We start from the raw sequence: 13,001 nt of genomic DNA on the forward strand, positions 1-13,001 counted from the left end.
TAAAAAATCAGAAATTTAAAGATATTGTGGAAATTCTTTACTTTGAACCTAGCAGTTCACCCAAAGTAAACCTACCTACCCCATGTATTTGACCCATGTATACAGTTTGAAAATACCCAAAATGAAGTGTAAGTCTGCAGAGAAAGCAAATTAGTGAGAAGCGATGGGAGACCAAGCAGAGAGATAGGAAGACATGGCCTCTCTCCCAAAACAGCACCTTTCTAATCAAATAGCCGTTTTCCTGGTGATTAGTCATGTTGAGCGTCTTTTCATGTGTCTGTTGGCCATCTGTAAGTTTTTTTTTGGAAAAAAATATCTATTCAGATTCTCTGCTCATTTTTAATTGGGTTGTTTGGGTTCCTTTGATATTGCATTGTATGAGTTTCTTGTTCATTTTGAAAAAGAATCCATATGGGAAATGAGGTCAGAGAGTGGAATATGGAAAGATGTTTACAATCTATTAGAGAACTAATCTGGGTTTACAGAATTAAAGATTTATAATGTGTCAAAGCTGGTAGAATCTCAAACACCAGAATAGCCTCCTCACTTTACTGAGGCAATGGTTAGGATCGGAGGTGCATTAGAAGCCCATGGCAAGACTTCCACTTCAGAAGTAAACCAACTAATTCAACAAAAAACAAAACTGGAAGTTTCTGTCTGGATTTTAAATACAAGTACATTGTTTATAAAACATATAATAAAAAAGCCAATAATTCCTAAAAACATATGCTCACCAAAAATAGAATGGGCATTCTGTTGGGCTAAAATCCCTACCACAGTGGACCATCTTCTGTGCTCTGTCCACTTAGAATAAATGGGGAACACCAGAGTGAAGGGAAAAAGTGCAATGTCTTTTTTAAAGGGTGGGTTTCAATAGCTCAGAGATGTAAATAGAATATGGATTAAATCGTATTTCCTCAAAAGAAAGCTTTCCTTAAAATTGATTCATCTACTATCTTGCCTATTCCATGCAAATTTACAGAGAGGAATTAAACCAAAAATGAAAATTGAAGAAGTTGAAAGGTAAAGATGTGGTGACTAAAACAGCTTCTCGGAAACATCTTGAGAGACAGTGTAGCATTTCCAAAGTGATGGATGTATTAAGTCAGCAAGAAGATGCTTATCTCAGAAACAGCTTCTTCTGTGGAGTGAGTGTCCCGTGGAGGTGACACCATCTTCATCTTTGACTTTAGACCTGGTTTTGTCATTGACTAGCTGCCTGAACTGAGGCCTAATACGTCTTGACCAGTGTGTTTGACCATTGCTGTGGGTGTAGCTGGGGGTATGAAATAAACCCCTGCTTGTCAAAGTGGAAGGGAGGGTTGCATCATTAACTGGGATGGATACTTTTAGGCCCTTAAAAGATAACATGGAAATATGATTTGTTATTTTCAGAAGCATTAAAAGCATAGGCATACACATGCACACACGCGTTCGTGAGTATTGCTCTGTACACTTAAAAAATGAAGTTCTTACTTTCTCAGATGCATGTTTCTTGAAGAGAGCAAATTTTTTAAATGAAACATTTATTCAGTCTCATTATAAAGTATAATTTTTCCAGAATATTTGAGTGCCCAGAGGTAAATTACAGAGATGTGTACAAAGTGAAGCTATTTTTCTAATGAAATCACTGGCATGTTAAAAAATTCATCTGAACTTAAAAAAAAAAAAAGAAAGTTCATCAGTAGCAGAGTCTTCATTTCTTAAGTGCAATCTTAAAGGCATAGCAATGAAAGGTCCCCCCAGGACCACCCGGAAGTACCAGGCAAAGGGAGGGGTCAGCCTGGACGTGGCCACGCCCTCATCCCCGCCTGCAGACCTGACTCCCTGGACTGCCTTGACTCACCCCTGCCCACTTGTCTCCACCCAGCATCTTGCCTGGACTGACCTCTTCTCTGGACCAGTGCTTTCTCTGCGTGGAAGCCAGGACCATCCTTTTATGACCGGCATTCGCTCACTTAACTCTCTTCTTTAAAATCCTTCAGCCGTTTCCCCGTGGGCTAGTAGCTGCGGTGCACCGGCTGAGTTGCTCCGCAGCAGGGGTGCTCTTCCCAGGCCAGGCACTCAACTCCTGTGCCCTGGGGTGGATTCTTAACCACTGGACCTCCATGGAAGTCCCAAAGTTTTTTGTATATATATATATTTTTTAATCGAAAACTGGAACACGAAGTTTCCCTCCTGACATCCCCAGCCTTCTCTTGGGCCACTGCTTTCCAACCAACCAGCCTGTGCAGAAGTGCCATTTCCCTTCCACCTTCACTCATGAGAGACCCGCAGCCTCACAGCGTTTGTCCAGCTCCCCCAAGCCCACAGGGGCTCTGGGCCTAGGTAGCTTCCCCCGTTTCAGACCCCAGCTTCAAACACAATCGGCATACTCAAGGCAGCCTCCTGAGCACATCTGGGGAGCCTCAGCTGGGTGAGGGTCCTGCTTCTACTTACTTGACTTCTTCCCCGGACATGTGGCCAGTTTCTAATTTTAACTGTTTTCCTTTGACAACTGGATCCCCTGGGAGGGGGTGAACTAGTCTTTTTTATTCTCTATCATGCTTACAGTTCTTGGAATATAGTATCTGCTTGCGTGCTAGGAGGCACATACCCACAGAAACACACCATGCCACTGTGTACACACACACACCCCACCACCATGTCCTGTGCATATACACACTCGGCTGATAGCACTTCTTTCAGAGGACAGTAATACTTTGACAATATTTAACGACAAACGTCAGGAAGTGGAAAAATATCATTGGTGATGACAGCTTAATCAGACTAAGTCAACAATGTGAATGAACTTCAACTTGGAAACTGTGATCTTGTTTACCACGTATCTATGGGCATATAGTGTGAGTGTGTGATATGAACAAAACCCTTCCTTCTTTGTTCCTTCCTTCCTTCTCCCCTACCTCCCTCTTTTCCTTCCCGCTTCCCTTCCTTCCTTTATCTGCCTGTTTCCTCCTTTTCTTTAGAATCAATGCCATTCATAAAAAGAACTCTACTAGCTAAGCACTACTTTTCACAGTACGATCCCACTACCTTATGGAGTTCTTAAAGATGGCATCAAGTCTGTATTATCTTAAAATAAGACTATAAAAAACTAAGTGACTTGGAAGATCCCACATAGTAACTTAACAGAAGGGCTGGGTTTGGAGCTCAGAGCTTCGGACTCCTAGAACAGAGTTCTTTATCATGCTGCCCTCTGCTAGCCAGCGAGCTTAATGACAGCCTTTTGTGAAAATTATAGGTAAACTGAAGAGAAGGCAATCTGCCCATGGCAGCCTTTCTAGGAAAAGCTATCGCTATCAGTTGCTACAGGTAGCTGAGTCAAGGCGGGCCCCAAAGGACAACAGCATGAAGATGACTCATCTTCACAATAACTGGGGGGAACTAGCCCCTCTGCCGGGCACTGAAATTTTGCCCACTACTCGTGCACACTGAAAGGCATGACATTTCTTACACCTTTGAAAACACCAGAGGAAATAAAAGCTATTGCTCTCATTTTGAACTCTACCTGTACTGGACCAAAGGGTCTGGGGACAGGGCAGGGATAAAAGCAAGAAAGGAGAGGGCCCCATAAAAGAAGGGATGGGGGGAATGGGTTCCTGAGCTAAAAAGCAACCAACCAGTGTTCCCCCTCACAAAGTTGCCTCCTGCAACTCCTGTACTCTGCCTTTCTGATTGAGAGGATACACAAAAATCTTGAAGTCCTCCTCTCCTCTGTTCCTCTGAGGTTACTGAGACTGTGGTATCACTCAGGAGAAGAGTCAGCCTGTGGATTCAGGCGTGGTTCAAGGTCATCTCACTCAAAAAAAAAAGTTCTCCTAAAGTTGCTTGCACAAACCAGATAGATGGCCAGTTGACCGTGGCCACGAAGGATGCAGTTTTCTCAAGGTCATGGAGAAAATCAGTAAGAGCATCCCATCTAGAATCCCGGTCTTCCAAAGACCCACGTCCTGGACCTTCTGCTCATTCAGTTGCATCCTGTGAGTCAGCACCTCACTGGTTACCAGACCCCTTCACTGTTGCTGCACGAGGAGGTTAAGACCCTGACGCACTGAACTCTAATTCCTGGAATCGTTACCGTGTGATCATGACATCACAGAGGAGGCCGCCGGACAGTTCTGTCTCAAGATGTTTGTAACCAAGCCAAAGGATGAACTTGAGGAAAGCATGGAGAAATTGTCTTGTACAACTGAGATCCAGGCAGTGTTTATTCTTTCCTCCATTGTAATCTTCTTCTGTGGATTCCTCATCTTATTCATATCCAGGTTCATCGGGAGGAATTTTAAAAAATGGAAAAAGAGCAAGGGAATTTTCCTGGTCAGTTCCCCTGTTACAAAGATCAGAGACAGGTTTGGCTTGAGTTTGTGTTTAGAAGACCACAAAGGCATCACCCAGTTTTCCTGGGCCAAGAGCTGTGGTGGAGTGACTTAGAAAGGTGTCCACCCCGCTCAGGGGGCAGGACCCCAGGCCTTCATTCCAAAGGGCACAGCTACAAGGCCTGGCCTCCTCTCCCACCTCTGGGAGAAGCAATGCCTCATGTGGATGATGCAGAATGTTAGCTCTGGAAACAGAGGTCACTAATTTGAAAAAAACATCTACTAACACTGAGTCCCTGGTAGCTCAGAAGGTAAAGAATCTGACTGCAATGCAGGAGAACTGGGTTCGATCCCTGGGTTGGGAAGATTCCCCTGGAGGAAGGAATGGCTACTCACTGCAGTATTCTGGCCTGGAGAATTTCAAGGACAGAGGAGCCTGGGGGGCTGCAGGCCGTGGGGTCGCAAAGAGTCAGACATGGCCGGGTGACTGAGCATCCACAGCACTATGTCTGTGCCTCTGTTTCAAATTTTAAAATGACAGTCGTGTTAGGTACGATGAGGGAGGCAGAAGAGACGCCGGGGTCAATCTCACTTTCCCGGATCGTTCGTGCAAGAGGTTCAGGTACTCAGAAGTATACACTGCCTTTCATACATGTTAAAACAACACAAGGAACTATACACACGCACCCACAGAAACCCATGCACACGTGGCACGGGTCATCCAGCCGCAAATGCAGAGACACTTTTTTATGCCCAAACAAGCTTTGCAAGGGTGGGTGCTGCTGCATAACAGCTGGAAAATGATGATGGTAAAGAGGTATCTTATCCAGGGAAAGCTCTGCTTAAGAGACTGTTGTTCTTCTTCTTCAACCACTAAGCCGTGTCCAACTCCTTGCAACCCCATGGACTATAGCCCGCTAGGCTCCTCTGTCCATAGGGATTTTTCAAGCAAGTATTCCAGGTTAGGTTGCCACTTCCCTTCTCCAGTGATCTTCCCAACCCAGGGATCAAACCCTTGTCTCCTGCATTGACAGGCAGATTCTTTACCATGGCCCCATCAGGGAAGCTGGCTTAAAGGAATAGAAACACTCAAATGCTACATAATGGCTATTCTAGTACCAGTGGTTGAATGCTCTCAGTTATTTTCCCCCAGCTTCATTTCTCTGATTTCCAGAATAGAACACATTTCAATTGTGTTTTGCAATTAATCCTGAACAGTTCCTTGAAGCACTGACTCTTGATGCTAAACACTGACATAAAAGAATTTATAACTTGGTAATTTTTTCAGGGCATTGGCAGTGTCATTACATGAAATTCAGGTGTCTGCTTTTGAGAAGTGTCCAATATGGAAGTTTACAGATTTTTTTTTTTTTTTTTTGCTAAATGAGTTTGCTGTGTGCTCAGTCGTGTTCAACTCTTGGTGACCTTATGGACTTGCAGTCTACCCAGACTCCTCTGTCCATGGGATTTTCCTGGCAGGAACACTGGAGTGGGTTGCCATTTCCTCCTCAAGGGGATCTTCCCCATCCAGAGATCGAACCCAAGTTTTGCCTGTCTCCTGCATTGCAGGCAGATTCTTTACCACTGAGTTCCCAGGGAAGCCCCAGTGCTATTACTAATTATTTCTAGATTAAAAACAACAAGCAGTGGCATTACAACTGGGAGAAGAATCCTGGGTTCTAACTGCTTAATGACACTAATGGGAAGCACAAATGGGTAGTGGATATAGTGAACCTGCCTTCTATCTTTATTTTATTTTTTTAGTGCACAACTGAATTGGTAGAATTATTTAGTCTCCTTAGATTTCTGCTTCCAGAAGTGTATCTTCTCCCCCATTATATTCGTTTTTCTGTGGTTTACAAAAATGTGGGAACCCATTTGTCTACAAACATTTGCTGTATTTTTCATGTCTTTCTTTTGATATAATTTATGTCTGCCTTCCAGTCCAGAGGTACCTTTCATTTCAGATAGGAAGAAGATGTTGCAAAATGTTCACCAGTGGGGTCTTAGCAACCAACAGACTGTGCTGTTCTTTTAAATCCTGAGGAGAGAGTTTGATAACAATTGAATGACTTCTTAATAATTTGTTAGATCTAATTGAATTGAGAGTGTTGTATTTTTCTCTAAGCCTTTGGGAATGTTGGCCTAATGCAAAAATGCCACAAAGCTAGGTACTGTGGAAAATTGTTTTAAAAAAATTATTTGGAGAGTCATAATTTTCTCCTTAAATGTGCATTTTAAAAGATTTACTACATTCATATGTACAATTTTATTATATCTTAGGGCCAATTTGTTTTCCCACAGAAGGCACCTCAGTTTTATAATGGAATTCAAATGAGTGTTCCACATTCATGCCATTGAATATCTTTTAAAAAAAAAATCGATGTCCAGACAACTTCCCAGGAAGGCACAGGATGAGTCATAGGCATTAGAGGCAATCGTTGATGGAGATATGAACTCTATCAAATAGTCATTTAATGAAACTTCTTACCATTCAGAAAACATAGATAGAGAAATTATATCATTTCAAAAGCCTGGCTCCACATGAAATGAGCTTTTCTAAAACTCAGAGGTCTTATTTCACATGGTGAGGTCAATGCCCATTCATGTGTGCCTTTCTGGGGACTAGTTCAAGACTAACAGACCCAGCGGCTAATTCAGCCTCCAGCCTGTTTTCATTGCCTACCCAGGAGTATGTCATTTAAATTTGCTATACCTCAGTTTCCTTATTTAATTTTGTGATACCTTAGTTTCCTTCAGTATAAAATGGATTCAATCAGACTTACTTTGTCTACCTCATAAGATTATTATAAATTTCAAATAGAGTCATCCCTTGGTATCAGCCACGGGTTGGTTGCAGGACGTCCCCCCATACCAAAATCTGAGGGTGCTCAAGTCCCTTATATAAAAGGGCATAGTACTTGCACCTTCCTTGGGCATGTCTCCAGTACACTTCAAATCACTTCTAGATGAGTTATAATACCAAATACAATGTAAATGCTGTGTAACTAGAGGCCCAAACCCCGCAAATCCAAGCTTTGTCTTCTGGAACTTTCTAGAATTGTTTTTCCAACTATTTTCCATCTGATATTGGTTGAATCCGCAGATGCGGAACCCAAAGATTGTATAATAAGTAAAGGCATTTTATAAATGTGAGGGAGGATCATAGTTTCAACAGGATAGGATACCAGATAAGGAATTAAAATCAATATAAAATGCCTAAACATTTTCCTCTTCTTTCTTGCTCAAAAAAAAAAAAAAAAAAAGCAGATACTTAAGTAACCACCTAGAAATCCACGTGTAATCTTTGTTCTTTGTCCATGTATCTTGATGGAAAAGGATAAGACACTTATTCCCAGAGCAGAAGGAAGCTCTTTTCTCCCAACCCTGATCATTACGACAGAGTCAGTGTGAAGGATGTGAGACAAACATGGCAAAGACTGCAGGGGTTGGAATGAAACTACTGCAGAAGAGCAGTAAAATGCAAACCGAGTCAGATTCATCCGTGAAATATGGAAGAGGGGACTTTAAGTTTCCTGGGGTGGGACAAGGTGGAGAGATTCTGGCTGATGTCACAGCAGGAGATGCCATCAACCACTCATGAAACCCATGACCTCTTCTGAGACCCAGCTCACTCTCCATTTCTTTCTCTTGCTTCTAGGAATTTAATTCAGGTAACATGAGACGTAAACATTCAAGAAGTCTCACCTTCCAGAGCCACTTTCGTGATCGTATAGAAATGCTGCTCTCGGCACAGACCTTGGTGGGACAGGTATTGGTGAGTACGTTTCCAGTGACCACTTGCTAAAAGACTTTAGCCATGACTGTGATGCATGGTCCACGTAAAGGCATCTGCTGTGCCCTGGCGGCCTTTCCCAAAACATCACTACCTCCCAACGGCTGTCTCCCTGCATCTGTGGTCTCCAACTTACGCTTCTGCTTGCTTTTTCCTTTGGAGTGAAGAGACTCATTTGGCATTGCGTTTTCTATTTGTTGTCAGTCTATCCCCCAGAAGAAAAACTTTATTAGGGCAAAGGTTGTGTGCATTCTGTTCTTGTATGTAGATGGTTTGTTCTCTTTGTAATGTAGATCGATGCCGGGCATATAGCTGATGCTCAAATAATGTTGGTTTGTAGTGGATTCTCTGCTCTGTAAGGGACAGGTATTTCCCCCTCCTTTGATGCTAACAGCTTCCTTTCTTCAGCGTTGACATATATACACTACCATATGTAAAACAGATAGCTAGTGGGAGGCTGCTGTATAGCACAAGGGGTTCAGCTCAGTGCTCTGTGATGACCAGGAGGGGTGGGATGGAGGGGTGGCTGGGACGGAGGCTGAAGAGGGAGGGATGTATGTATGCTAATAGCTGATTAATGTTGTTGTACAGCAGAAACCAACACAACATTGTATAGCTATTGTCCTCCAATTAAAAGTAAATTTTCAAAAGCTAGTCTTTTTTGCCTCTGAATATTTATCATTTACTTCCTATTTTCACCCAGGTAAACTCTGATGCATTAAAATTCAATCCAGGCATCATCCCATCAGGGAAATTTTACCTTATCTCCCTAGCTCTCTTGGTAAAGACTCTGCCTGCAGTGCAGGAGACCTGGGTTCAATTCCTGGGTCAGGAAGATCCCCTGGAGAAGGAAATGGCAACCCACTCCAGTATTCTTGCCTGGAAAAGCCTATGGACAGAGGAGCCTGGTGGCTACAGTCCAGGGGTCACAAAGAATCAGACACGACTTAGCAACTAAACAGCAACCACCATATTAAGCTAAGAGTCCCCACCTCTAGGTTTCTATCATTTCCACTGTTCTTAAAATTATCTGTGCATAAGCCTGTCTCCCCGCACTGCTCCATGCGCTCCTTGAGAGAAAAAGACCATGTCAGGGGGATGGGGGGAAGTTTATACCCCATTGTCTGGAAATAGCAGACGCCCTGTAAATGAATATCACCCTGATCATCATTTCAGTAGTATTGTTTGATCTGAAACATTCAAAATCAGAATCCGTAATGTGAGGGTGTGCTGCCATCACGTGGTAACACAGTGGAAGGAGATGTATGTGAACCAACAACGATCGTCTTTTGTGATTCATACATCGCTCTTTTCTAGAAAACTCAATGTTACTTAATTCAGATCTAACAGCTTTTAAAACTTAAAGTACATAAATAAAATTGCGTTGATGAACTCTGCAGTGAATACTGAGTCATCTGAGAATGTGCCTCTCCTTTTTTTTCTGGTCTCTTTTTTGAAATCCTTAACCCCAACACCTGTTAAAGAAGGATTTTCTGGTTCTTTTTTTAAAATTTTATCACGGATTTGTTGGTTAGATCTCTTCAAGTGTTCAAATCATGTTAGATTATATGTGGACAATGTTGGGACTAAAGTAGTCAAGGTGACTGGGGTAAGGCAAAAGAGAACTCTACACCGTCTACCATATAAGCACTGCGTATACAGAGTGGGTGGCAAGGAGTAAGTGTTGAGTACATGCCAATATATAGTACTTCTTTAATGATGGAAAAATTGTTCTTTTGATCTGACATGGGTTATGATTAAATAGTTGGAAAACAGGAAGCAGAATAGTCTGGCACTGAAAGACAGAATTGAGAGTCTCTGTGAGGGTTCCAAGCAAGTGTGTATGAAAGGATGGGGGGCGGGGAATGGCTCCTTCCTTCCACCCACCCTTCCTTTGTAATTTCCTTTCTTCCTTCTTTCCACAAATATTTATTGTTTGCAACTACATGCGAAGCATATATTCTAGACATGGTGAAAAATGCAGGCGAGAGTCTTACACTTATGGGACTGAAATTCTCGTGGAGGTAGAAATGATAAATATGTACATAAACAGGAAGGATAAATTCAGATGGTTACCAGTGAGAGAATGATGAGGGGTATGTTTGAGAATTTTGGTGGTTTTGGAGTTAGACCACATTAGATGCAGTGATCTGAGAGGAAATCTCTGAAAAGGTAAGATTTGAGCTGAGACCTGAAGAATCAGAAGAATAAAGAGATTAAAGAGCAGAAGGAACAAGTTTCCTGTTTGAGAGAAGAGACTTGTGGAAGTAAGGGCTCAAATTACGGTAAATGCCAAATGGGGTTCCTGTGTCAGAGGCCAGGAGGTAGGAGAACAGTGAGGTCTGAGTAGAGATGGGAGGGCCCTGCAATGCGTAGGTTGCTCAAATGGAAGGATTTATTCTGATGCAACAGGGAGTCATTGAGGAGTTTTTAAGAAGCATGGGTTGACACAGTCTAATTATGTTTTAGAAATTCAAGAGGCACTAAAGTTTGAAAATAAAGGAACTGTCAAAGGCAAACTAGTTTGTTTCATGATATACGTGTGTGTGTGTGTGTGTGTGTGTTAATCACTCAGTTGTGTCCAACTCTTTGTGCCCCCATGGACTGCAGCATGCCAGGCCTCCCTGGCCATCACCAACTCCCGGAGCTTACCCAAACTCATGTCCATTGAGTTGGTGATGCCATCCAACCATCTCATCCTCTGTCGTCTCCTTCTCCTCCTGCTCTCAATCTTTCCTAGCATCAGGGTCTTTTCAAATGAGTCAGCTCTTCGCATCATGTGGCCAATCCTTACCTATTGGTTAAGGTGATAGAAGCTGCATTTTGTCCAGGGGCAGAAGAGGCTCTGCCCTCCCCCTACTACCTGTGGTACCCAGCCCGGGTAGAGGTGGCCTTGGCCATCTTGTATGCATCACGCTTCCTTTAGATCATCACTGCGGCTCCCAGAAGCCTCCAGCAGCAACCGTGACACTCCTCAGACAACACCATCCACAGGTACTTTTTCCTCTCGAGGCCAGGAAGCCACCACACTGGTCAGCTCGTATCACAGGGGCCTGGTAGGAATGGGCACCTTTGAGGACGGGTCCCTGCCCATCCCAGGCTCAGTTTCTCAGTGCCCCATGCAAGAGAGTGCAGGAATGGAGTTTGATGTCTCTCTGTTCCTCTGCAGAAACAGTGTGGTACTTCTCAGACTGCTTCCTTTCCACACCTTCCTCATTCTGTCCCGGGGTCCTGGCCAATAACTTCAGTTCAGTTCAGTCACTCAGTCGTGTCCAACTCTTTGTGACCCCATGGACTGCAGCACGCCAGGCTTCCCTGTCCATCACCAACTCCCAGAGTTCACTCAAACTCATGGCCATCAAGTTGGTGATGCCATCCAACCATCTCATCCTCTGTCATCCCCTTCTCCTCCCACCTTCAATCTTTCCCAGCATCAGGGTCTTTTCCAATGAGTTGGTTCTTTGCATCAGGTGGCCAAAGTTTTAGAGTTTCAGCTTCAGTATCTATCCTTCCAATGAATATTCAGGACTGATTTCCTTTAGGATAGACTGGGTGGATCTCCTTGCAGTCCAAGGGACTCTCAAGAGTCTTCTCCAACACCACAGTTTAAAAGCATCAATTCTTCAGCGCTCAGCCATACATGACTACTGGAAAAACCATAGTTTTGACTAGATGGACCTTTGTTGGCAAAGTAATGTCTCTGCTTTTTAATATGCTGTCTAGGTTGGTCATAGTTTTTCTTCCAAGGAGCAAGTGTCTTTTAATTTCATAGCTGCAGTCACCATCTGCAGTGATTTTTGAAGCCAAAAAATGTCTCTCACTGTTTTCATTGTTTTCCCATCTATTTGCCATGAAATGATGGGACCAGATGCCATGATCTTAGTTTTGTGAATGCTGAATTTTAAGCCAACTTTTTCACTCTCCTCTTTCACTTTCATCAAGAGACTCTTTAGTTTTTCTTCACTTTCTGCCATAAGGGTGGTGTCATCTGCACATCTGAGGTTATTGATATTTCTCTCGGCAATCTAGATTCCAGCTTGTGCTTCTTCCAGCCCAGCGTTTCTCATTATGTACTCTGCATATGAGTTAAATAAGCAGGGTGACAATATACAGCCTTGACGTATTCCTTTTCCTGTTTGGAACCAGTCTGTTGTTCCATGTCCAGTTCTAACTGCTGCTTCCTGACCTGCATACAGGTTTCTCAAGAGGCAGGTCAGGTGGTCTGGTGTTCCCATCTCTTTCAGAATTTTCCACAGTTTATTGTGATCCACACAGTCAAAGGCTTTCGCATAGTCAAGAAAGCAGAAATAGATGTTTTTCTGGAATTCTCTGCTTTTTCGATGATCCAGAAGATGTTGGCAATTTGATCTCTGGTTCTTCTGCCTTTTCTAAAACCAGCTTGAACATCTGGAAGTTCACGGTTCACGTATTCCACAGTTCGTTTCCTCCTAAATCATCATGTTGGTCAATTTCCTGATCACTGGGCTTATTTTCGTCACTGGAGCAGCTTGGATGAGCTTGGTTTTCCCGAGCTCGTGCTCACACCTCCTCCCCAGTCGGCTCTGCCGTGGGCCACCAGTCGTCTTTCTTGTCAACCTGGAGATCCCTGAACCGTGAACCTTGGCGGCCTCATCTGGCCGGGCGCAGCCTAGAAGCCACATCACGGTACTGCGCATGCCCAGCTCAGTCCCACTGCGCCTGCGCAGCCTGCACCTGGCCAGTCATCTGGGCTGAGTGCTTTTCAACAGGTTATTCAGTTGAATTTCATTTATAAAAACTTCTTCCTCCGAGCACGTCTTTGGTCACATCTCATAGGCCTTGGCAAGTGATATTCTGGTTTTTAAAAATGCCTGATCGTCTTTAAGTTGTTTTCAGTTTTAATTTTGATT

General features: G+C 43.4%; 1 protein-coding gene across 3 annotated transcripts in view; it reads left to right on the plus strand.

Annotated features, from left to right (window-relative positions):
- Window positions 1–4,090: 4,090 nt before the first annotated feature.
- Window positions 4,091–13,001, plus strand: part of KCNU1 (potassium calcium-activated channel subfamily U member 1) — a 148,062-nt gene continuing 139,151 nt past the window's right edge. For 2 of the 3 annotated variants that reach the window (XR_009493070.1, XM_059882238.1), the window contains exons 1-2: window positions 4,091–4,317; window positions 7,978–8,094. Coding sequence is in view for 2 of the 3 variants with exons in the window: in XM_059882238.1 (XP_059738221.1) it covers window positions 4,129–4,317; window positions 7,978–8,094 (306 nt within the window). In the remaining variant the exon portion in view is untranslated. The remainder of the gene's footprint in view (window positions 4,318–7,977; window positions 8,095–13,001) is intronic. The other variant, NM_001163249.1, reaches the window with a different exon arrangement.

Source organism: Bos taurus, chromosome 27, assembly GCF_002263795.3.
Source record: "Bos taurus isolate L1 Dominette 01449 registration number 42190680 breed Hereford chromosome 27, ARS-UCD2.0, whole genome shotgun sequence".
In the NCBI taxonomy this organism is placed as follows: domain Eukaryota; kingdom Metazoa; phylum Chordata; class Mammalia; order Artiodactyla; family Bovidae; genus Bos; species Bos taurus.